Source organism: Sycon ciliatum, chromosome 6 (assembly GCF_964019385.1).
Source record: "Sycon ciliatum chromosome 6, ocSycCili1.1, whole genome shotgun sequence".
In the NCBI taxonomy this organism is placed as follows: Eukaryota; Metazoa; Porifera; class Calcarea; order Leucosolenida; family Sycettidae; genus Sycon; species Sycon ciliatum.
In genome coordinates, this window is record NC_088648.1 from 9,080,522 (window position 1) to 9,107,349 (window position 26,828).

The 26,828-nt window shown below is 47.5% G+C and overlaps 1 protein-coding gene across 2 annotated transcripts in view; it reads right to left on the reverse strand.

The window, feature by feature from the left end:
• LOC135819301 (uncharacterized) overlaps positions 1-26,828 on the reverse strand; it is a 76,006-nt gene that overhangs the window by 21,060 nt on the left and 28,118 nt on the right. The window contains exons 6-15 of one of the 2 annotated variants that reach the window (XM_065332484.1): positions 26,555-26,656; positions 16,086-16,184; positions 14,457-14,531; positions 12,521-12,718; positions 7,213-7,438; positions 6,527-6,834; positions 4,844-5,047; positions 2,209-3,363; positions 1,574-1,655; positions 47-113 (exon numbers count right to left, since the gene is read on the reverse strand). In XM_065332484.1, the coding sequence (XP_065188556.1) occupies positions 47-113; positions 1,574-1,655; positions 2,209-3,363; positions 4,844-5,047; positions 6,527-6,834; positions 7,213-7,438; positions 12,521-12,718; positions 14,457-14,531; positions 16,086-16,184; positions 26,555-26,656 (2,516 nt within the window). The remainder of the gene's footprint in view (positions 1-46; positions 114-1,573; positions 1,656-2,208; positions 3,364-4,843; positions 5,048-6,526; positions 6,835-7,212; positions 7,439-12,520; positions 12,719-14,456; positions 14,532-16,085; positions 16,185-26,554; positions 26,657-26,828) is intronic. The other variant, XM_065332485.1, reaches the window with a different exon arrangement.

The following is a 26,828-nucleotide window of genomic DNA, read 5'->3' on the forward strand; positions in this document are numbered from 1 at the left end:
ATCACAATGAGAAATGAAACCAACTTGAGATAAATGTTATACTCACGAGGGATTCTGGCCCAGGAATGACGTCTTGGGTGCAGACGAGAACCAATCATCCGCCAATGGAACATCTGTTAGAGGACATATAGACAAACATAACACATACCCTGTACACTCCCTAGCGATCAACTTTTCAACTATCAGTATGACCATATTTTCAACTAATGTTACCCCATAGCTTCATATAATCACCATTAGGAATTGCATCTCTCTTATTGGACAACGGCCACCGTGAGAAATAATAATGATAATAATTAAGTACAAAGAGTTTGTGTGCAAGACAAACACTGGAAGCGTGGAAAACAAAGACTGGAACAGGAACGGACTCGGATGGAGAGCCAAGGATTAATTTAAAGAAAATATAGAGGACCAAGGAACTACAAGTTGCGCGATAATGTCCACTAACACCACCAGTTACTAAACAATGTTAGCCCGTTAGTGGAGAACGTCAGTACAGTCGGTCAGTGTCTTTAATTTGTTTTTCGCATGAGCTGATTGTTTAGTAATTAGTGGTGTTAGTGGACATTATGGCGTAACTTGTAGTTCATAGTAAAGAAAACAATCAACAGATCAATCAACTAGTACAGTAGTACAAATTATGCCATAATCTCCACTAACACCACTGGCAGTTACTAAACAATCAGCTCATGCCATAATATTGCACGATACTGAGTCGATTGGTCCATTTTTCTTTGCTATAAATTTATCCTTGGCTCTTCAGCCGAGTCCAAACTTGTAGTTCCTTGGTCTTTTTTACAAGTATATTTTCTATAGAACAGGAACGCTGATATTAGAGAGGTTCCGCATAACGTAATTACGTTAGTAAAAACGTAGTCGATCTACGGAAAGTCTTACGTAAACTGCATGCGCATCTGGGTTCCGCCATACAGAGTTTTCAAATCACGTAGCTGCCCTGGGCAACTCCGAACGCGACAGTGTACGACCAGATCGACATGGGTAGAGAGTCATAAATTTGTATCCCAATCCACTTACGGACCAGCTACGTTATCAGAGCCCTATCTACGTACTCTCCGTAGACAACTTCCCGTAAGTGGAGTGCAAACTCGCGAATTCACGGGTTTTTCCCACCCACTAACGTAAAGTTGCTCAACTTTACGTAGTGCGGAACCTCTCTATTATCACATTAGACTGTAGACTGTGTATAAACATGGGTGCAAGTATTCTCCATTGTTTCTAACAAACAAACAAATCAATACGGAAAACCATCATCACATTCAGATTTTGACAATGGGAAATGGTTAAAGCTCCTGAAATTTAAGGTTTGCTGCGTATTTTACGCATTGACTGCTTTTCCAATTAGTACTGTATGCTTTTAATCCTAATAGTCTTTATGTAGTTTTTAAGCTAAATGTGGAGCATAGCAAACAAGTATACTCTTCAGGCCAGTTTAATATCAGATTTTGGAGCTAAATTGGTTTAAAAAAGAATGGAGATGGATATTGTCTGGATTTGGTGGGCACAGAGCTTATAGTACAGGCTTCCTGATAGCGGAAATGCACAATGTACTCACTGTCGGCCTGGCAACGAAGACGTTCTTGCTCCTTCAACTGCCGCTGTTCATAGGTGATGATGTCCGGGAATGCTTCCATCAGCTTCATGAGAATACACACGTGCACATACATATACACCAACACACCCACATACGCATGTACACACACACATGTACACACACACATGTACACACACATGTATGCAAATGTACACACAAACATGCAAACTCATACACACCCACGCGCGTGCGTGCGCACACACACACACACACACACACACACACACACACACACATACACACACACTTAGCTTTGCATAACAAAGGTTCCTTGAGAGGCTAGAAAACTTAAATTATTTTGTAGTCTAGCCAAGGTTGTTCTGGACCTTTTACCAAGTGAAATCTAGTTATAGAAATTGTACCAAGTGAAAACAGATATTATCTAAAATGCATTGTTGCGAATGACTGATATCATCTAAAACTTCTTGCTTCATAAGGAGAAGAATACAAACTACAAGTTCATGATATTCAATTTTGATATAATCAAACAAAACACGCACCGTTCTCATTCAAGCAAATTTGTAATTTTGTTTATGAATATTGGCAGCAGAGATTCATAGTTACGGAAAACTTTAAAAAATTCTTATTCCGCTCACCATGTTCTCATTCTCCACCAGCATCCTGCAGATCTCTCGGTAGAAAACGGAGAATGGCGAAGAAAAGCAGTGCTGAGCTAACCTGCTGTATAGCACAGTAGATGTGTGACGATGAGATTGTCGGCACCATGCCAACAACACCAGCGAGGCATTCAGCCGACTGGGTCCAGCGGGCGACACTGATTGGGGGCCACCAAGTCGGCTGATTTCCCTCTCACTCACATCTAGGCTTGATTGGAGATCGCTAAGGAATGCGGAATCTCGCAGACTCTCCAGGCGATCAGTACATGTGGCAGGAAGCATACTGACGTGCGTGGCAGGAACGTGATGAAGATCCTGCACCGAGTCAACGAACACACCGCTGGCGTCCTTGACATCTTTGCTTTGCACACTGCTTGCGGCAAGAATGACGGCTTCGGACAGGTAGGAAGCAACCACTGGACAGATGGCAGCTGGTGAAGCGGATTGCTGGATAAGCTGACGCATGCTGCTCAGGCTGAGGACAGTGCGCTCTACCGAAGTACCACGACTGTATCTCTTCAGTAGGTCAAGGAAGAGATCTTGAAATAACCAGTGGACGTGGTGAACCACTTGCAGGTACGTACCGTAACTGGACGTCACTGCAATACAACAGCGCTGACGGTCGGACGAAAACACAATCAGCGCTGTTGTGTGCGGATACGGGTGGACAATGATGGTGTTCTTGAAGAACATGGGATCAGTACTGGCGAAAAAGCAGGCGGAGTAGTCGTATACACGTGCTTGGCATTGAACAATGAGACCAGATGAGAATGGCACACAGCCATTGCAGGTATACACAGAACCTACCATCACTTGTGAGGTCATGAAGGCTCTGTGCACCTTTAATGGCTGTGTGCACTCGGGAAACAGGGAGAGAGCAAGGATATCCTTCTGATAGCGGATGGACAAGCCGAGCTGTAGAACCATACGCACGCAGAGCGGAGCATTTTTTCCGACTTTGGCGAATGAAGTCAGTGAACGGACGAACTCCTCTTCACTCATCTTGTATTCCCTGGCACTGCCATCAGGGCGGTGGGGGAAGACGTTGGACGAGTACATAAACCCGATCACGTCCTGCAGGAGCCAGCGAGGCTGATGAACCACCAGATCATTCAGCTCTGGGAATGTGATAACCTTTAGCAGTATCAAAGGCATACCACATGCACACACACACACACACACACACACACATACACACTCACACACACTCACACATACACACACACACACAAACACACAAACACACACATGTACACATGTACACATACACACATGCACCCACCCACACACACACACACACATGGGTGCGTGCACGCATGCACACACACATACACATGAGTGCGCGCACCCATGCACACACACACACCCACACCCACATACACACACGTACACATGCACACAACAGAAATGCACATCAAGTACAAAGAAACGTCTATTTCCCTCTCTTATCTCTTATCTCTTATCTCTTTTCCGGCACTTGTTTATCCAGAACCCTTGCAAAGCAGCCCACTTTCTGGCAAAACGGATTTTTCAGTTCAGTTTCGATGCTTTAATCCGGCACTTGAATTCCGGCTCCCGTAGCGATTTTCTACAGCGAATCGCTCAAACTGTACATATTTCGATTTTATAATCGAACAGTTGTACATCGCATACCGTACCCTTGCACAGCTATGTTAGTTTGGTGAGTGCATGACATGCATGAACTAACTTATCATGTAGCAATCTACACATGTAACATACCCTTGCAACTATCCTATGCATTGTATAGACATGCATTCCACAAAGTAATTAGATTGACACAGAAATCTCTGCGTTTTAACTTACAACACAAACATGTTTGTAGGTGGGCCAGGTTGGAGAGCAGGATTTGATAATCCAGCACCCTTGTTTATCCAGCAGAAAATGCTGCTGCAAAAGGTGACGGATTAGAGAGGGACAACTGAAGTTAAGTTTTGACTCCCAATATCTATTGTATAAAGCTCAAATATACAACCTAACGGGCTATTGGTGTGCATACAGCAACCAGTTTTAGGTTACATTCTCCTCCAAAGAGCTTCATTAGCTAGAGCACCATTGAATTTTAGTGTGCTGTGTGTGTTGTGTGTGTGTGCGCGTGCGCGCGCGTGAGTGCGTGCGTGGGCGTGCGTGCGCTTGCGCACGGGCGGGTCGGCGTGCGTGTGTGCAGTGTGTTGTGTGTTGTGTGTGTGTGTGCATGTGTGTGGGTGTGTTTGTGTATGTGCTGTGTGTGCGTGCGTGTGTGTGGGGGGGGGGGGGCGTGCGTCTGTGTGTGTGGGCGTGCATGCGAGCGTGCGCGCATGTGTGTGTGTGTGTGCGGTTCATGATGTTCTCAGTGTAACTCAGTTCGATTTTTCCCAAATTGGCAGGATTACGTGTTTGTCAACTCATTCGAGTTGGGCCACGACAGGAGTGATATATTGAATGTCACACATTGTGCAGGTTATAAGGGCACCCAGCCGGCAAAGCCTTCCAAAGCTTGAAGTCATAATGGGCTTTGAGCATAGCAAACCTCAGGGAGAACAAGGAAATCATTCTATATGTACACACAGAAATTCATCATCACATGTCATCATTTCTAGGCATGCGTTACCCTTACATATCCATATGCACTCAAGATGCGTAGATATCTGTCTATCCTGTCAGCGAATCGTTCTCGCGGTGCAGTGCTGGTTCCTTGAATTGCCTTGTGGAATGCCAGCACAAACTCATCTCTTGAGCAGTATGGATTGGGCATAGATGCCTGAACCTCATCCAAATGCTTTCGAGCCTTCTGCAGCAAACGTGGTTGCTTGGGAGATTTCTGTAGTCAAAGTTGAAAAAGTGCGAATTAGTGGTAGCGGCATGTGAAAGCGTTTGCTTGCCACACGGGAGCTCGCACTTTTCCGCCGACTTGACTTGACACTTCACTGACTCACGACTGTCATACAGAGCACACGAGAAACCTAGTATGTTCTTGTAAAATACGACACTAACATTGTATCTATGTGGATTCGCCCAAAACTTCTTATAAGGAAAAGGAATTATGTGTTGCTGCATACGTGGGAGCCCTCTCTTTTTCTGTCACTTGAATTCTCACTTGCCTGACTCACGACTGCCATCCAGGGTACACAAGAAGTCTATCGAATCTTCGACTCGGCAAACCTGCAAGAAAGCACCACTCCCCGCTCAATACACAGTGTTTCGGGGAATTCACCCTTCATCGGTTGAGCTTCAGTAGGCTGAAGAAGATTGTGTCTGAAAAGCACCACTTAAATAGTCCTCTCCAGGCCAAATCATCACCAGGGATACAAACTTACAAAGACACTCCATTTGCAGCGCGGCAAACACCACGTGAACACGAGATTGCAGCGTGAGTTAGTGTCGCTCATGGAGGTGCTGAACATTGTTGACCCCAGTGCGGGCTTGCGAATTCCTTGGTTTGGAAGCAACAATGTTGTGAGTCGCCAACGGTCCTCAGCGTTTGTTCAGCACCTCCATGAGCGACACTGACTCACGCTGCTATCTGGTGTTCACGTGGTGTTTGCCGCGCTGGAAATGGAGTGTCTCTGTAAGTTTGTATCCCTGGTGATGATTTGGCCTGGAGAGGACTATATAAGTGGTGCTTTTCAGACACAATATTCCTCAGCCTACTCAAGCTCAACTGATGAGGGTTATATTCCCCGACACACTGTGTATTGAGCAGGGAGTGGTGCTTTCTTGCAGGTTTGCCGAGTGGACGGTTCGATAGACTTCTTGTGTACCCTGGATGGCAGTCGTGAGTCAGGCAAGTGAGAATTCAAGTCGGCAGGGAAAGCACTAGCTACTATGTATCCAGCAACACACAATTCCCCAAGTATCGCCGAAGTCGCACCAGCCTCTTCTTCACATTCACAATATCAATTAGTACTAACTGTCTTTGCACACCCCGTCACTCTAGTATGTGCATGACTGATGCACCAATGTACTGTGTGAGAGTTGGTCAGCAGTTTCCATACAAACACACATCTTGCAGGTCACACGCTTCGCATTTCGGCAAGACAGCGCAAGTTTGAATAGAAGTATAGGACCAATATGGTGTTGCGCCTTTTCCGATTAACATCAGTGTATTGACAGCGCAATATAGGCATACTGAGTGGTGATATTTTCATTTTGCATTGTACCATAAAACAATTAAATGCATAGCGGTTCTGTAAAGCGCATCCTTGTGGGGGGGGGGGGGGGGGGGGCTGCTCGACCAGCTACTCGACCAACACTCAACACAGAGAAAGGTTATCAAATTCGGCCAAAGAAGAAATCTTACAGTCAACACTCGGTTCACCAAGCTCATGAATAGTCTCCTAAGATCATTCATGCTGGAACTGTCGGACTTTCTAGCATCCACTACTCTCACAAAGCAGAGATCCAAGTGCTGAGAGAATGCTTTCATTCCTCTCTTTATGGCCTTCTCCACTTCAGCGCACTCTTCAGGTGTTAGCTTATCAGCTCGTGTGGCAATCGCAATGACATCAAGTCTCTGCGCCTGTTGCAGTTCTTCCTGGTGTTGTTGCTGCTGCGTCTGCTGCTGGTGCTGGTGGTGCTGCTGGTCTTGTTGCTCAGTCTGTAGAGAGCCTGATAATTCACGAAGACAAAGTGACACAATTGCCAATAACAAGGAATACCAGTCCATGATTACGCAGCTAATCAATCCCGGACAGCATAGAATTCCCATTTTCCGCTTGTATACCAAATGGAGTAGGTGGCATGTCTCTCCATCCCAAGATCATGTAACTGTGTAACTAGTTTGAGTGATATGGGAACCAGGGCAGGCTGGTGATCAACTGTTGCTCGTTTTCTGCAGAGAAAAGTTATGATTGAGCAGGAAACTGGAACGGTTTGTGCCTTTCGTTTTAACTTTGTGGTTGCAGGTTGGGATTTAGTTGCAGTGTTCAAAATTGCGAGAATGGATCATGTGACATGCAAGAAAATCATTCATTGCTTATCACTTACCATCATCAGGTGCAGACAGGCGACAAACAATATTGGCTGCGGTTGCACTGACAGTCTGTGTGATCTCATCAATCACCTCTGTGCCGTCCACCACTATTGCGGCAACAGATGGTGCTGTCATGGCAACCGTGAATATGTCATGCGACTCGGTGTAATGCTCTTGGCCAGCAAAGTCGCGAAAATGCACCTTCACCTGCGAGTGGTTGTAAATGGTTTCTTCAATTCCCTATAATTATGGAACAGATAAAAAAAACAAAATTAATGTGCCCTGAGAAAGAGAACAGTGTACGAATCATACTTAGCTCACTGCAACCACTTTGTTCTACAGCAACAGAATACTGTACTCTCGCGATTAGTGCCCCCTAGTGCCCCCAGGGGGCACTATCTTTCAATACTGGCACATTACGTTACCCATGATAAAAGCAAAGAAGGCAAAAAACAAAAACAGAGCCTAATGTTCACTCTAAACTATCACGACTCCCCAGAAATGGCAACAAGAATTGTGATTTTGATCCTGAAACCACCAGTAAGGTGACATGGACAAGAAAATTAGCAAAAGAAAACCAAACTTGGCCGCTATTCGAGAGAGGGTTCTAATCACGCCAGTACGGTAGCTCTGGTAGTAATGCTATGTGTATATAACATACTTACATAGCAATGTAATCAGTTATTGATAGAAATTAGTGTTGAAACAATCTCACAGGGTACTCGTTAGCTCGCTCGCCAGAAACTCGGCTCGCTAGTGCGGCCAGCTCGTTTGCGCTAACGAACACCGTACACCGTGCTCCGTGCACATGGTAGTACAGGTCGACCGGGGAGTCGTAGAATATTTTACGACTCCCTGGTCGATCGAGAGTCCAGTCCCACGCAAAGTGAAAATCACTCGCAGTTACAGTGACTGTATACCTGCACGACATGTCAACACTGAGCTTTTTTCAGTTGTCGTTGCAGCTTTGGTGGACTCCACTGATGTCTTGTTCCGCATCTGCTGACCTGTAGCAAGACATGCTTCTGTCAACTCTTCATTCGAGTGAAAGTTACGCTCAGTCGTTTGGAAGTTTTCTCCCGCAATGCAGCGAAGAACAGGGCTACTTGCAATCTTTGAAAACGACCTATTCTTTCAAAGGCTGCTCGATGACGGCGCTGAAAAAACATCTCGACACCAAACAGCTGTCCGAAGTGAAGCAGCAGCAACGCCAAATGCCGGCGGTGATAATTTGAACCAGCTGAAAAATATCGAACTTAGAAAAAATATTTAAATAACCGACGAGGAGACAACAGTCGTAAAATAGCAATGAAAAATATCAATTGTGCACTCATAATCATGTATAAACAATTAAAATGAAACAATTCCAGAACGTTTTCGTGTGACCATCATCAGTGGAACATCGTCACATAGTAAGAATCACTAAAACAACCAGTTATATAGCTAGAGTAACATGAAAAGAAGCGTGAGAATGCAGCACAGCTAGCGGTTATGCATAACGCGTGTAGTGTGAACCTTTGCAGTGTATCTGAGAATGGTAGCAGTAGATGAATGTGGCAGCTGTGAGTGCGTGTGAACAAAAACTGGTGAGTGCGTATTATTTAAAAAGTGTGAGTGCTACAACATTTTCTTTTTGCTTGCATAGAACAGGGTCACGTGTGCGAATATATACAGCTTCCAACACCTGCAACTGCTTAAAGAAACGCGCGCGACAAATAACACTAAACCAGGAATCGTCAAACAACTTACGACAATCCGGACTGGACACCAAATGCTTGTAGATGGCAGACTTGCTCTTGTCGATGTCGAACTCCTCCTCGTCCGTATCACTCTCATCCTCCACTTCCCGTTCCTGCTCACCCTTACTTTCCTCCTGACCATCCTGTTCATCCCCATCATCATCCTCCATCTCCATCTCCTCATGCCATCGCTTCTTTCTCCTTGACGTGTTCACTGCTGCGCCCGTACTTTCACCTGCCACTACTGGTTCCGCCTTCTCCATTTTTCTCAGTCGTGTCTCCGCTAGTCTCTGGCTTCTCCTCAGATTCGTTTTTCCTCCATTTTCATTTCGTTCTCCTGGTGATCTTTCCGTTACCGCCATCGGGTTTGTTAATGAACGGTCGTCCGGTGGTCTCCCATGCCGTGTTGTTGTCGTCAAGAGTGACACCAGATTCGTGTGTTGCGCTACTGTTGAGTCCGGTGTTGTATCCGTTTCTGGTTGTGTTGTAATACTGACAGGCGTAGTAGTAGGCAACGGGTGTTTTCTCGGCCTCCCACGCTTTGGCCTGCCTGCCCTGGCCGCTTTTGACAACAAGGACAATGGGACGTGTTGTTTGATACGTTCGGACAAGTGTTGAAGCGTCCTGCCAACATACCGACTACCGCACTGTCGGCATTCAAAATGATAAATGAGGTGACTCAAATGATGGGTCGGCAGGACGTCCTTCAACACCGTGAACGAACGTATCGTGGTGAAGACAGTTACTACATTCACTGCATAGTACGTCTTCTGGACAATAGACTTGACACTACGACTGACCTTTGTCGACTCCGCGCCTTTCCAAGGCAGGCACAGGAAGACACGACAAGGAGCCGGGCCGATTGTCAGTTCCTTACGGGGCGCATTGTTCGTGAGTAGTTTCGCTAATAGTGATCCTGGATATCCGTTCTTAAGAAAGACAGAGCGAAGGAAATCAAGTTCTGCTTGCAGTTTACTCTCGCCTACTGCCCATATGTGCTCTTTCGATGTTGTAAGCTTGTTTACAAACGTACCACTAGACGAGACAATAGATATCTGCGCGCGAAGACTATACCACAATGATGATGACATTGATCTTCCATGGTTACCGGAGACAGCATTTCGACGTTTGATGCTGATGGTGACGAGTGGCGTAGAGTTCTCGTTTGGTGATGTTATGTATAAGCAGACAGACGGTGTGGCGATGGGGTCTCCGTTGGGCCCGGTACTGGCAAATGTCTTCGTTGGATATTGCGAATCGAGAATGGACAAAATAAAGTGGCCTCAGTTGTACGTTCGATTTGTGGACGACTCATTTACCTATTTCGAAACAAGACGTGACAGTGAAGCCTTTCTAGATGAGTTGAATGATGTCCACCCTGCATTACGCTTCACATGTGAACACGAGGATTGCAACAAATTGTCGTTTTTAGATGTACTCGTGGAAAAGACATGTGAGGGTGGTGTGACATCGGTGTATCGTAAGCCTACATTCACTGGTCAGTATATTATGTACGATTCATATTGCTCTTCGCAATACAAGACCAATCTAGTCCGAAACTTAGCTGACAGGGCAAGACGCATTTGCTCCGAGAGTAAACTGCAAGCAGAACTTGATTTCCTTCGCTCTGTCTTTCTTAAGAACGGATATCCAGGATCACTATTAGCGAAACTACTCACGAACAATGCGCCCCGTAAGGAACTGACAATCGGCCCGGCTCCTTGTCGTGTCTTCCTGTGCCTGCCTTGGAAAGGCGCGGAGTCGACAAAGGTCAGTCGTAGTGTCAAGTCTATTGTCCAGAAGACGTACTATGCAGTGAATGTAGTAACTGTCTTCACCACGATACGTTCGTTCACGGTGTTGAAGGACGTCCTGCCGACCCATCATTTGAGTCACCTCATTTATCATTTTGAATGCCGACAGTGCGGTAGTCGGTATGTTGGCAGGACGCTTCAACACTTGTCCGAACGTATCAAACAACACGTCCCATTGTCCTTGTTGTCAAAAGCGGCCAGGGCAGGCAGGCCAAAGCGTGGGAGGCCGAGAAAACACCCGTTGCCTACTACTACGCCTGTCAGTATTACAACACAACCAGAAACGGATACAACACCGGACTCAACAGTAGCGCAACACACGAATCTGGTGTCACTCTTGACGACAACAACACGGCATGGGAGACCACCGGACGACCGTTCATTAACAAACCCGATGGCGGTAACGGAAAGATCACCAGGAGAACGAAATGAAAATGGAGGAAAAACGAATCTGAGGAGAAGCCAGAGACTAGCGGAGACACGACTGAGAAAAATGGAGAAGGCGGAACCAGTAGTGGCAGGTGAAAGTACGGGCGCAGCAGTGAACACGTCAAGGAGAAAGAAGCGATGGCATGAGGAGATGGAGATGGAGGATGATGATGGGGATGAACAGGATGGTCAGGAGGAAAGTAAGGGTGAGCAGGAACGGGAAGTGGAGGATGAGAGTGATACGGACGAGGAGGAGTTCGACATCGACAAGAGCAAGTCTGCCATCTACAAGCATTTGGTGTCCAGTCCGGATTGTCGTAAGTTGTTTGACGATTCCTGGTTTAGTGTTATTTGTCGCGCGCGTTTCTTTAAGCAGTTGCAGGTGTTGGAAGCTGTATATATTCGCACACGTGACCCTGTTCTATGCAAGCAAAAAGAAAATGTTGTAGCACTCACACTTTTTAAATAATACGCACTCACCAGTTTTTGTTCACACGCACTCACAGCTGCCACATTCATCTACTGCTACCATTCTCAGATACACTGCAAAGGTTCACACTACACGCGTTATGCATAACCGCTAGCTGTGCTGCATTCTCACGCTTCTTTTCATGTTACTCTAGCTATATAACTGGTTGTTTTAGTGATTCTTACTATGTGACGATGTTCCACTGATGATGGTCACACGAAAACGTTCTGGAATTGTTTCATTTTAATTGTTTATACATGATTATGAGTGCACAATTGATATTTTTCATTGCTATTTAGAAAAAATATTTAAAAAAATTATATTTTGCCACGTCAATGAAGCTCATTAGCTCGCTCGATAGCTTGCTCGCTAGTGGAACTGATCGCTCGTTTGTTATAGGTACACTCGTTTCAACACTGATAGAAATAGAACCAATCAACAACCAATAATCAAAGTACCTTCAGTCATTTATACCGCATACCACGATGACTTTATCAGTTTTATATCCACAATTGTCTGGGTGGTAATTTGTAGATTGCTGATGCAATCTTCATTTGGTCTGTCATTTCTTAGTACTGATAGATTTGTCTTGTGATCAGATAAGACCACACGACGCTTGCAGACACCAGCATGAACATTTCACCAGTCACTCTTCCCGGCTCTGTTTACCTCTCTTTCTCCTTGTTATTGGCTTAGCGTTTTTGATAGGGTTCATAACACCTACATTCTGCAATTCCCCGGTCATGTTGATTTGTGCTTATTTGGAATGAAACAAAACTTGTCACTAACAATTTGGACTTACAATGCATTCATCCAAATTACAACCTGCAGCACTTTGTGCATTCTACATTGCTTTCAAGTTTCAATTCACCTTTGTTCGGGATGCTAAATCTTTTGCCTTCAAGTCCGGTTGATTCTCCTGACGTAGTAGTTTATTGAAGAAACCTTCTGCTGTGAAGGATGCAATGAAGGTAGATTTTCCTGAACCTTCTACTCCACACACGTTGGCAATCAGTTCAGTAGGATCAGTGTAACCCTCAATACCAAACTCTTCACGTATCAAGCTGGTCTGGAGCATACAAATGCAGTACACAACAACAATACCCAAAGTATGTAAGTTGAACACTGTCTAGAACTACAGTGTCGCTCAGTGAAATTCAACCAAAATTGCAAAGCCGGCGGCGCCCTCGATCAGTTGTGATTATACAAGTAGTATTGCGGATATTTACATGCAGCTGCATTCGTGCCACTTCCAGGACACCCAGGGTCGTGCAAGTTGAGATTGCCAAATATGGACACGGGTCGAATTTCACAGAGCGCAACTGTAGATATTACAGTATGTCCACATAGCTGTACATACACTAGACACTAGACACTAGACACTAGACACTAGACACTAGACACTAGACACTAGACACTAGACACTAGACACTAGACACTAGACACTAGACACTAGACACTAGACACTAGACACTAGACACTAGACACTAGACACTAGACACTAGACACTAGACACTAGACACTAGCTTACATCTGACAGTAGGCTAGTTGCTATCAGGTTGTTCAATGTAACCAGTATTTCAACCCAATTATTAGGGCAATTGATGTAGGAGTCCATAGTGGGCTCAGGGAGCACACTCGTATAGTGTCAATCTCCATAACCACACACAACTCAACACAGTTTGTCCAGGAATTCAATGAGATTTTAGATTTTAGCTATCCGCATTCTGTGTTGGTGACCACAGCAGAAATAAATGATCACTAATCTGACTGCTCTGCTTGCTACAACACCGACAGTACTAGAAGAGAAATATGTCTCCAGTTTTGGCTTCCACCAAATGGTGACATTCGACACTCATTACACCCTATATATCTTGTCATTGTATATTGACTCTGTCGTCTATTGCGATCCTGATCTACTCTTCCCCGTGACCCCTGTTGTTACTCTTGGATTATCTGCTCTTAGCCAGAACATTTTAATAGCCAATTTCAGTGCCTACCATTGCTGGTGATCGTGAGCAATCAGATCCAACCAGGTATCCCATTGCTGTGACAATACAATTATAGGGTTATCCCTGAGTGAGTTGCGGGTTCTATCAATACATAGCTGTCAATTGTTGCCTGGAGACTCGAATGACGATCAACAGGGACATTGATAGTAATCTTGCCAGCTCTCTGTCCATCAGTCACTTCATCATTGCAATGTCTTTGAGTTAATTCATCAAGAAATCTAGAAAGATCTCTCCCATTCTTTTTCTCTCTCTCTCACCGTCACTCGCATTACCTCTTCACTGCTTTTCATTCTTTCACTGCTTTTCGTTCCTTCTCTCTCATCCTTCCTCTCGTTCCCTAGTCGAATTGTGCGTGTTGATGTAACGCAATCTTGGGCTTCTCCTGTTCTCTCCTGTCTCCAATAAGGATCAATGCTACTCCAATTCACCCCCCCCCCCCCACCACCACGCCTACCCTACCCACCACCCCAACCCCGCCTTTAGCATGTGAGATGTAACTATTACTTGTTATCATGCTGTTTGCGCTGAACGTCTCCTCATTGGACTTCCCTAACCTGAGCTTTCCACCTTGGAACGTTATTGGCTTTTCGCTTTGGAGACATGTTGGACCTAGGTGTCAGAGTGTTGAATGTCTCAGTATCTTGTCAGTCTTGTGCATTGTCACAGCTTCTAACTGTATTTCTATTTGATCTGGTTACATCGGTAGGTCATTACTCCCAACTCGTACCAATTATTCATTCCTGTCATCCACAAGCAAAGAGTTAGTAATCCTATAACTTTAACGACATGTTTCACCTCAATCAAGTCCAATGCTTGCGTTTTTCCGCCGGTTTGAGCTATCCTTCTGGCTTCCTCCACAATCTCCTTTGCCTGGATTGGAAACATAGAACCAATAATGGTATCGCGATACACTCTTCACTGTTATCAATATCACTAGTCACAATAACCATCACGTATCCAAAATACCACAGAAAACACACCCGCCATTTTACTTCTTACACCGTATATAGCGCAGGTACACAGTAAGAAATGATAGAACATTCTGTCACTGCTCAATACTTAACATCATGCTCAAAAGAAGTTGACTAAAGTGAAGGGTAAACACAGATGCACTATACACGATGATGTCACTCAACACACCTTGAAGTAGACAGTGACGAAATAGACTAGAGAAACGCATTTAATCTGCAGAAAGTACTCTTTCATCATATTCCGACCGGCTTCCATAGAGATCGTCCATGTTAACCCTTTACCGGCAGCCCCATACTTGAATGCGTCAACGTTGACGCATTCGACATGCATGCAAAACCATGCCTGGCGTGACGGGAAGCATCAGCCCACGGGGATTTCCCGTGGCCCTCACACAGCCAAGGTATGATCCTATCGGTAGCTGAAGAGATCCACGCGTGTCCCATTTGATTTCATTGAGAACTGCGCGATCGAAAACTTACGGAAATACGTGCGCCCCGACAATGCCGTCCGCCTCCGTCAAAACATCGTCAGGTGCATTTTCTCTTGCGCAGTGAGTTCCTATCGTCCTCGGATGACTTCTCCGACGAGGACCTAGCAGTCCTTCGCTCTGTGACCGACGACAGATAGATAAATACTTCGTTCCAGCCGCCGATGCAAGCGAATTTCAAATTACGGAGCGTGGCGCACGCCAAGTAAATTCTCACGCAAATATGGGGAGCGCCAGCCGCTGAAGACGATGTCGTCGTGATGTACCTGGAAGAAGCTGATGGTGCTTATGGTGGGGAAGCCATGGAGAGCGATCCCCGTGTCGACAGTCTCCCAGAGACGGAATTTAGGCCATCGACTTTCTCCGTACCTGAGTGACGGCAGCGCAGCGCGGCGTGCGTGCGACCGTCCGGAGCTTTCCGACAGCGATTCTGGGGCGATGCTGCTCTCTTTTGCGAGCGAAGCATGGCCAATGAAGTTTGTGTTGGCTATGGCATTTGTTTCCGCTCCGAAGTCGACTTGTTTTGGTAGTATCATGTCGATGTCGGAACTCTGACGATTTGCATGTGTACAATTTCCGTGTTTAGACGTAGAGGTGCCAATTTAGCAGCGTATGTGTGTGGTATGAGAAAATAATTTTTTCCATGGTCAAGAAGTAGTACTAGACTTCCAATAAAACATAACTTGCACATACAAAATGTGGCCTCGTTGTGAGTTATTGGCATCCATCTAAATGTTATGGATTTCACATACAAAAGTAACTTGCCGGTAAAGGGTTAACCAACCTTACGTAAAGCTACCTGTTTCAGGAACAAAAATCATATCAAACTGATAAGAAGTTGTGCAGGTGAGGGGGGGGGGGGGGGGGTAGTTCCAGAGCAAAGGTTTTCGCAGTAGCCGAGCATGTTTTCACAGACAAAACTGGTAGACCCATTCATCACACAACCTACTTTTTTCAACTCTCACCTCATCATATGCTAGCTTGGTCCAGGTGACTTCCAGCAAGTAGCGTACACAATCTGCTCTCCGCCGGAACACTGCTTTACCAAGAGGAGTTCTCCCATTCTAAACACAGCCATAGCAGCAACAACCAAACCGACATGTTGATAGCACGAGTACCTGTACTCTACTGGAATTGATGACAATTGCCATATCGTGGAATGGATGGATCCTGTGCGGTCAACATCAAGCAACCCTTTCCCATATCTCTGAAAGCAATGTTGCCATCTATGACCAGAGCGATCCACAATAATTGTACCGTATTCTCGTGCTCTACAGTTATGTAAAAAGGCGACGTGGAGACAATAATCTTAATAATGCAATGAATAAAACTATATGCGCACTCATATCACAACCATAGCGACGAAAAAAGTATTTCAGAACATGTTCTTGTTTCTTGATTATCAATGGAATTCGTGACGAAAGACAATGATGAAACTACAATAGGATTTATACACTTGGAGTGAAACAACATGAGGATACACGAATTCGACGGGTTCGCGTACCGGGCAGGTCAAGAACAAGGAGTCGTACAACTCCCTGGTCAATAACCACCTTTCCGCTTCCGTGGGACGCCACCACCCCATGATCAGGCGTCAGATGCGGCTCCTAAACGGTGGGGGAGGATAGATCAGATCCACCAACCATAGGCCCAAGGCCTAAATCCCATTTGCCACATCCATGTTTTACTGATGCCAGGCCACGAGCTCCCAATTAACTGTGGGTCGCAGCACGGTTGGAAAAAATCCTTCCGCTTCCAAGCAGGACTTGAACCTGGTACCCCTCGTTTCTCAATCATGGTCTTAGACCAACCCACTGTGCCGATACAAGAATAGTAAGAAAAATTGCACAACCTTCGGAACAATTTGCACTGGTAAAGAAGATGACCAGTACCCTGAACAGCGTTCCAGGAACCACATGCCAGAAGGATGACGAGTTCATCTTCGCCGAGACTGGTCAAGACCACGCCGTATACCTGGACGGCGCGATGAAGCGCTTGTGTGATCTTGGGGTTACTCCGAATCTGAACAAATGTGAGTTCAAGGTGACATCGGTGAAGTACCTTGGCCATGTCCTCAACGCTAATGGCATTCATCCTGATCCAGACAAGTTGCAAGGTTTGACTGATTTCCCGCAATGTGTGAATGGCTCTGATGTCCGGAGCTTTCTTAGAATCGTACAAAAACAAGGAAAGTTCTCTCCCGAGATTGCCACCGTCTCGAAGCCACCCCTTGACCTCCTGAAGAAGGACAACGGCTGGACTCGGGCCCCCGCTCAACAGTCAATGTTCGAAGAGTTGAACGCTACCCTGCCAACAGACCCTGTCTTGGCACTCTACTCACCGATGCACTCCACCATGGTATCGTCAGACGTATCGGGCTATGGCATCTGTGTAGTCCTCTCGCAACAGCAACCTCCTGGCGAGTGGAAGCCTGTTTCCTATGTGTCTAGATCACGGACAGCTATGGACGTAAATATGCTAAGTTCGAGAAGAAAGGCCCTTGTCATCACTTGGGCTTGTGAACGCTTCAGCGATTACCTCACTGGTAAGCAATTCGTGGTTGAGACAGACCACCAGCTGCTTGTTCCCCTGATCAGCTCGACAGCAGTTGATAATGTGCTGCCTCGTGTCTTACGGTTCTGTTGAGTATGAATTAGGACAACGGACAACGGGAACAAGTAAGGTTGGTGGAACGACATGTATTAGAGACGGGATGACTAAGACCAGGACGAACGAAACGACTACATGGTGATTATTGGAGAGCGAGAAAGAGAAAGAGATCAAGTCTGAACGGCAAGAAAAAGGGCCTGGGTAGCTATGGCAATTATGGGCGAGCAAGTAGCTACCCAGGCCAACGGAACAAAAGGAGACAAAAGGTGAGTACGCGAGTGCATGCAGGCCAGCTAAAAAAGGTACGGGAGGAGGTACCTAGCATACCTCCCCTGAGTGAAAAAAAGAACCGCGACCACGCGGGAAATAATAAGACGATGAGAAAAATAAAGGGAAACAATGACCGAGGAAGAAGAGAAAAAAAACAAAAAACAAAAAAAAACCCACACACACACAACGCACGGGCCTCACAAAAGTGTGTACTAAAAATTCACTACAGATCATTACAACCGTCAACGTTCTACTTATAGTGTGTACATTGCCAATAACAACGGGCCCAAACGCCCCTTCAAAAACATTGCACAAAAAATAACTATTGGAGTTTGACGAGGAACGTGAATTGCATTCTGATTACTAGTATTTTGCACGGCTAATACAGCCTAGTTACACTTTAATATACGACATAAATAGAAGAGCGTGGCTCACCATGATCGGACCCCTAATATTAATGAAGGACACCCGCGCGCACACACACTACAAAAATCACAAAATAAAATAAACCGAAAATAAATTTGACGACGAAAGACGGATGAAAAAGAAAGAGAGAAATAAAGAAAGTAGCTGACCTGCATGACTTGGACGAGACCAGGTTGACATAGAAGAGACGAGGTTGACATGGACGAGACGAGGTTAACATAGACGAGAAGAGGTTGGAGACAAGACGAGGTTGGAGATGAGACGAGATGGACATGGACGAGACGAGTGGCGGTTGAGGACAAGGGTCGTGGGTTCCGAGCAATGGTCGGGCGCCAATGTTGAGTATGAATTAGGACAACGGACAACGGGAACAAGTTAGGTTAGTGGAACGACATTTATTAGAGACGGGATGACTAAGACCAGGACGAACGAAACGACTACATGGTGATTATTGAAGAGTGAGAAAGAGAAAGAGATCAAGTATGAACGGCAAGGTAAAGGGCCTGGGTAGCTATGGCAATTATGGGCGCGCAAGTAGCTACCCAGGCCAACGGAACAAAAGGAGACAAAAGGTGAGTACGCGAGTGCATGCAGGCCAGCTAGAAAAGGGGACCGGGAGGAGGTAACTAACAGTTCCGCCTGGGTCTGACGCTGTTTGATTTCTCGATATCACACCTGCCAGGAAAGCACCTAGTCAGTCCTGATGCACTCTCTCACTCTCCTGGTCTACAGTCGTCTTGTGCTAGTGCTGTAAGTTTCAACGAAAAGGTTGAAAAGTTTGCCTCCGCCACTGTTGACAGCATGCCGGCCTCTGATGCTCGCCTGGCAGAAATCTGAGACCATCAGCTAAACGATCCGGATTGGAAGTTACTTCGCCAGTATGTCGAAGGCAGCTGGTCACATCCCAAACATGTTCCGGCACCTTCAATCCGGCTATAGCACAACGCTGAAGACAACTTAACTGTGTGCTTTGGTCTACTTATGTATGGACAAAAGATTGTCATCCCAAAGTCCTTGCGCCTGATGTACTCCAGCGACTCAACTCGGGCCATCTTGGCATCACGAAGTGCCGTGCCCGTGCCAAGCAGTCAGTGTGTTGGCCAGGATTGAGTGTTCAGCTGGCCAATTTCATCGCGTCCTGCAAACCGTGTGTTCAACACTCACCGCCCGAAGGTTTAGGCACTCCGTCCTAACACTCTTCCCGACCTGCCATGGCAGAATGTTGCAGCCGACTTCATGCAATTCGACTCCGCAAACTACCTGGTTGTAGTATATTATTACTCCAGATATGTGGAGTTAGCATGTATGTCAATACTGCCTGCTTAGGCCGCGGTCACACCGAAACAAGCCACTTTGGGCTTGTTATCGCTTGCGCTCAGCTGGCTTGTGTGCTCCCTGTCGAGCGGTCACACTAGACACCGTGTGCAAAGCTTGAATGGCTTTTTTTTGCCCGCCAAATTTTGAATACCTCGAAACACACCAACGTTCGCGAGAGATCGGAAAGCAGAACAGTGGCGATCTACAACTTGTGTTCAGTTTTGATGAAGAAGTAAAAATCAAGAACAACAACAAGAAGCAAAAGAAGCCCGGATCCTGAATTGCGACTTCTTGCTCTTTTTATTTGTTCGGTGCACATGGACCCGATGATTCGGGTGACATGGTTTCCTTATTTTGAGCTTTCTGCTCCGCCGGTTGCTGTTCTTCAATTCCGTCGCAATCCACTCTCTTCTTCGTACCTTTCTTCATGAATTCAGTCGTGAGTTTGGTGCCTTGTCTTGGCCTCGAACCACAGCTCCAACATTCTACGCTCTAGAGGAACCGGCAGTCCAGGAATCCATGGTCATCAGAGAAAATCAAACTGAACTATTTGATAGACAGACACTGTCAAAACCAAAGCCAAGGTGAAGGCATACATGTAGCACGGAAACAAGAAAGAACATCGATATCAGTTCGCCGCCTCGTGTTCACTACAAGTCTACATGAATGGTGTGTCCTAAGCGCACTCAAAATAATTTTTGAATTTTGGCTTTCAGCCGCTTGTACAAGCTGTGGCTAAAACAAGCTGAAAAAACGGCTGCGAGTCAGCTACGGCTGAAAGTCGCTTGTAGGACATTTTTCAGCCATTTCCATGGTAATCGTGACGTAAAAAAGCGCTTTTTCGGCTGAATGGCTGAATCGAGCTCGGTGTGATCGCTGCCTAAGCCTGTTATCAACGAGTTGTAGTCCATCTTCGCAACCCATGTTTTCCTTGAGACGTTTGTCTCCGACCATGGCCCACCGTCCAGAGCGTACAGCTTGCAACCTACCTGCAGCAGTACGGCATACATCACCACACCAGCAGTCCGCTGCATCCGCAGGGCAATGACCTTGCCGAGCGTACGGTCAGAGTCAGTCAAGTCGCTACTAGTAAAAGGGTCTCACCTTCATGGCGCGCTGCTAAGCTATTGCTAAACATCCCTCGAATGCAGGTTCAACCCAGCATAGCTTCTCATTGGCCTCCATCTACAGTCCCAGACAAAACTCAGCTCCTCGCGGCGGGAAAAATTGCAATTGCGGAACATGCTTTTCGTCCTTTTTCCTTCAACATGACACTGCGCACCGGTCAAAACCCCACACCATGATGGCATAGATTGCCGCATGTGTGGCTAGCAGGTTACCGGGTCCCTAGCTTCGCCAAACTACGGACATTGGTAGACAGTAGAGCCGTGAGTATGCCTATGATTCTAATGACTACACCGGGGAGTCGCAACTCTCGAGTAAAAGCCACGACTACCTGGTCTACACTATACTAGCACTATGACTCGTTGATTGTCAAGATTACAAGCATTGAGTGCTGCTACATACAGTCAACTTCGTTTATAACGACACTCGGCGGGGCATCAAAAAGGTGTCCTTATTCGCGAAGTGTCGTTATACACGAAGTCTCATTATACGTATCACAGTTGGAAGGGACTTTGCTCTGGGCATGGAAATGCTGTCGTTATTCGCGAATTGTCGTTATATCCGCAGTCGTTATTAGCGAAGTTGACTGTACTTCCTCCGCGTCATTAAAATTGTCACTTCGCACATCGCTATGTTTGTGACTTGCCTCATCTTAGTCAGATAGTCCGAATCTCTGTTTTCTGTGTTCGAACATTGGTGCGACCCTTCCTGCGCAATGTCTACTTTTTACTGAAGCCGTGGTGGTCTCGGACTTTGTCGGAGCTCTCTTTCGCACCAAGCAAATTCATCGCGCTTCGCACAAGTCCGCCCCAGAGCGCATATCGCTTTTCTGGAGCTCGTGCTGTCCCACATCGTTCGCGTGGGCATTTATCAAAGCTGCAAGCTCGAGTGTAAGACTCCTGGTATCTCTCCTGAATATGAAATGCTGAGGTTGACAATGGCAAGAACAAAGTGTTAACAACCACACAAGCCGACCTGTTTGGGAGCTATTACGCGTTGTATTATCAGGGCATAGGCAACAATTGCCGCATGCAGTATGCAATACTATGGACCAATGCCGTAGTATCGCAGGCAACAATTGCCGCATGCAGTATGCAATACTATGGACCAATGCCGTAGTATCGCAGGCAACAATTGCCGCATGCAGTATGCAATACTATGGACCAATGCCGTAGTATCGCAAGCACCAATGTGCGTTAGACTGGCCAATGCCAGGGCTAATGGGGGCAACAATTGCCCGGCGTGTCAATACACGCATACGGTAGGGATGCACTTGTGAGCACATGTAGGCGCACTTGGCTCAATGCCGGCCTGACCCACGATCCCTACCGTTCTCCCTTCCGGGATGGCTTAGAATAGAATGATGGTTAGAGATGATGGGGTGGGTGGTGGTGCTCAAAAACTGGCCAAGGTTGTCAAGCGATCTGACTGTTGGCGCAGCAAGGATGAAGAAGAAACAGCATCGAGAGCCGGAGTAATGCGCATGCTCCGCGTGGTCCCGTGCCGGGGCGCGGGAGTTCGGAGTGCGTGTTCTGCACGGGCACGTGATGCGCTATGGCAAGTACGTGCAAATTATGTTAGGAATGTAATTGTTGGTGGGTTGCTAACTTCACTTACCGTGCCATGCACGGAAACTTATATTTAACAACCACACAAGCCGACCTGTTTGGGAGCTATTACGCGTTGTATTATCAGGGCATAGGCAACAATTGCCGCATGCAGTATGCAATACTATGGACCAATGCCGTAGTATCGCAGGCAACAATTGCCGCATGCAGTATGCAATACTATGGACCAATGCCGTAGTATCGCAGGCAACAATTGCCGCATGCAGTATGCAATACTATGGACCAATGCCGTAGTATCGCAAGCACCAATGTGCGTTAGACTGGCCAATGCCAGGGCTAATGGGGGCAACAATTGCCCGGCGTGTCAATACACGCATACGGTAGGGATGCACTTGTGAGCACATGTAGGCGCACTTGGCTCAATGCCGGCCTGACCCACGATCCCTACCGTTCTCCCAAAATACAACATGACCCAAACAGGAATTATCGGCATTACTATAGTTATAGTAGCGTTACTATAGTTATAGTATAATAGGTATATCACATGTACACTACAGCTGTTGCTAGGGCCGTCCAATGCGGCTACCCATTAGCATAACGGGCAGAGACTAGAACAATGCCGCTGGCAATGCTCTGTCTGCGACAGGGGTGCGGACATAGCGGAGGTAGGCAGAGCTTTGCCACCTGCCGGCGGTCTTCAGCACGTACTCAGGCACGCCAGCTTTGCCTGCCAGCGTTGCAGCGCCTCGTCTGAGGCTGTGGCTGCGCACGTCTTTGTTAGGCAAGGCTGTTTGTAGTAGCCTGTTGATGTTATGCGGCTTCAGGGGCGTGCCGTCATCATAGCGATAGAGCGGGCCAGGTGCCGAGCCACGGGCTGCTAGGTAGCTGGTGGCTGCCGTGTGCGGGCATGTCGGCGAGCCTGTCCTCCTGACGCTAATGTCCTGGCCGCTGCCGTATTGGCTCGTCTTTGTCACACGCAGGCGCAGCTCCACGCGGTCTGGGTACATGGTCGCATCGCTGTACTCAAGGCCGGCGCCCCGTGCCGTGAAGGTGTACTCGTTGACTCTGAGCAGCCCGTGGAAGGCCAGAGTCACGGCGCTCCAGAGCATGGCGCGGTTGTGCGGGCTAGGCACGGTGGACTGCAGGTAGTGCTGTACGCCAGCCAGATCGTCCAAAGTTGCGGCCCGCGTCGTCAACTGCTGAAGGGTGGACTGCGCTGGTTGTGTCGCCACTGCGTCGGCAGTTGGGCTGCGAGTCCAGAAGCGTCGACAACCTGACCCAAACAGGATTTATCTACATTACTATTACACTACAATTGATGTGAGTGCCGTCCAATGCGGCTGCCCATTAGCATAGTGGGCAATGCGCTCAACGTACCGGATATGGAACAATGCTGCTGGCACTGATCAGTCACTGGGTATGGCTTGCCCTAGTGCGGGGTGACAAGCGTTCGGAGCGCTGCAGCGAAGCGTATGTTGTGCTGGAGCTGCCCGCCAGGCCCTGGCGGATGAGGTCCATGGTTGCGTCATCGACTGCTGAAGGGTGGACTGCGCTGGTTGTGCCGGCCCCGCTTCGGCAGTTGGGCTGCAAGTCCAGACGCGCTGACAACCGGACCCAGACAGGATTTATCTGCATTACTATTACACTGCAATTTATGTGAGTGCCGTCCAATGCGGCTGCCCATTAGCATAGTGGGCGATGTGCTCGAAGTACAGGATCTGGAACAATGCTGCCGGCACTGATCAGTCCCCGAGGTTGGCTTGCCCTGGCGCAGGGCGACAAGCGTTCGGAGTGCTGCGGCGAAGCGCATGCCATGCTGGAGCTGTCCGCCAGGCCCTGGCGGATGAGGTCCATGGTTGCGTCGTCAACTGCTGGAGGGTGGACTGCGCTGGTTGTGTCGGCACCACTTCGGCAGTTGGGACGCGAGTCCGGCAGCGCTGACAACCTGACCCAAACAGGATTTATCTGCATTACTATTACACTGCATTTGATGTGAGTGCCGTCCAATGCGGCTAGCCATTAGCACAGTGGGCAATGCACTCAAAGTACAGGATCTGGAACAATGCTGCCGGCACTGATCAGTCCCTGAGTGTGGCTTGCCCTGGCGCAGGGCGACAAGTGTTCGGAGCGCGGCAGTGAAGCGCATGTTATGCTGGAACTGGCCGCCAGGCCCTGGCGGATGAGGTCCATGGTTGCGTCGTCAACTGCTGGAGGGTGGACTGTACAGGGTGTGTCAGCACTGCGTCGGTAGATGGGCTGAGAGTCCGGAAGCGCTGTACTCGAAGACGAGTAAGAGACTTAGCAGGATCATTGCAGAGTCGCCGTTGGGCTGAGAGTCCACATCAGCCGGTCTGTTGAACGGAAGGGGGAGGATCTAACTTCTAAGGCCAAATGGTGGTGCCTTATCTACATGGTACGAACCTTCCCAAAAATGCCAAGCCGGGGCCAGACATGAGGGGAAACCGGCCAAAGCCGCCAGGAATACTTGGTGTCAGCTTTAGAGAGGAGAGCTCAGCATCAGGGACCTAAATTTCCGAGCCATCTTCAAGATTATGGGCTGGTGCGAAAACAGCTCCGGGGGCCCTGGAGGGGTGTGCTGCTGCGTCAGTCGCACAATACCGGTACGTGCTCCAAGCGTCGCGAACCTCCTCCCGACTAAAGTCTCCCAGGCCAGGGATGGGGCTGCAGTTGCCTCGGCTAGGTTCTGCTCCGCTGCCGGAGCGGCCAAGTCCTCGCGTACAGTAGTCTGGAGCCAACTTCAACTCGAGCAGGCGAGTCCGCGGAGTAGGTTTTGTTCCTGTCGGGTCTAAATAATTGCGGGATGCCAGTGCGTTTCGCAGCTCAGCAGAGCGCATTTTGGCTGGACATCGCTCACTGACAGAGACATGGTTGATCGGATATTGATCAGAAACTGGCCGCGATTGTCAAACAATTTGACCGTCAAGGCAGCAAAGCAAAGAGCGTTATGGCTGGACATCGCTCACTGACAGAGACATGGTTGATCGGATATTGATCAGAAACTGGCCGCGATTGTCAAACAATTTGACCGTCACTGCGTCAGCGCAGCCAAGCAAACGGAGCGTTTTGGCTGGACATCGCTCACTGACAGAGACCTGGTTGATCGGATATTGATCAGAAACTGGCCGCGATAGTCAAACAATTTGACCGTCAGCACAGCAAAGCGAAGAGCAAGCTCAAAAACTGGCCAAGGTTGTCAAGCGATCTGACAGTGTTGGCGCAGCAAGGATGAAGAAGAAACAGCATCGAGAGCCGGAGTAATGCGCATGCTCCGCGTGGTCCCGTGCCGGGGCGCGGGAGTTCGGAGTGCGTGTTCTGCACGGGCACGTGATGCGCTATGGCAAGTACGTGCAAATTATGTTAGGAATGTAATTGTTGGTGGGTTGCTAACTTCACTTACCGTGCCATGCACGGAAACTTATATTTCTCAAATTCCTAAAATGTGGTACTTGTGGCGCATGTTGCTGCAAAGGTAGCAGGTCTGAAAACCCCAACAAAATCGGCGAAGCGCTTGCCAAGGAAAGAAGGTGCGGAACTGCTTACCCTATCCCGCTGGAAGGTCGTGACAGCGTACTTGAAAAATGCTAGCTTGTCTTCATCGCCTGCCACCTGGAGGCATGGATCGCTTGAAAACAAAGTTTCTTGACCTGAATTTGAACGTGCGTCTTGTTCAGTGTATTGTTGAGTGCTGAAGGGTCTGTCTCAAACTCTGATGAAGACGTTGACCTTAGCTGCAAGTGCAGCGAAGCGGGAGGCCACAAACTAAAGCTTGGTCCATTGACAATGCTCTGCCTCAATTTCTAGCTGATTTCTTTGCCTTTCGAGTGTAGAAAACAATTTGGAAAAATCGCTGTGTGAAGTGACAGTTTTAATGACGCGTAGGAAGTACATGTACATGTACTAGTGTTGCACGCTCACCGGTGCACTCACTAAACTGCATTGAAAACATCATTGCAAAGAGGTGCGTTTAGCACATTAGAGGGGTTTCCGGGCAACAGGAACCTACCCCATGTGTACGCGCCTGCACTCATTTGCCAAAGGTGCACACTCTTTGCTTATAGACTCGTGACCATTACAGTTGAAGAGATTTCTTAACTCACTTTGTCCTTTACGGAGACCATGTCGGGCTGGACATCTAGTAGATACTTGACGACTTCCAGATGTCCAGTCGCAGCAGCGTAATGAACAGGAAGGTCACCAGCCTGTGTGCAGGTAAAGACAAGATCAGACATTTATATGTGCAATCTATCTGCAGTCTGTTTCTTATACAATATGATGCGCAATCTACTGCGAGTCACGGGATTCTAATGTACTTGTAGGCTACTCTGATTGCTCAATTGGCAATGTTCCTCTAAGCTTGGTCTGGAAAAAACA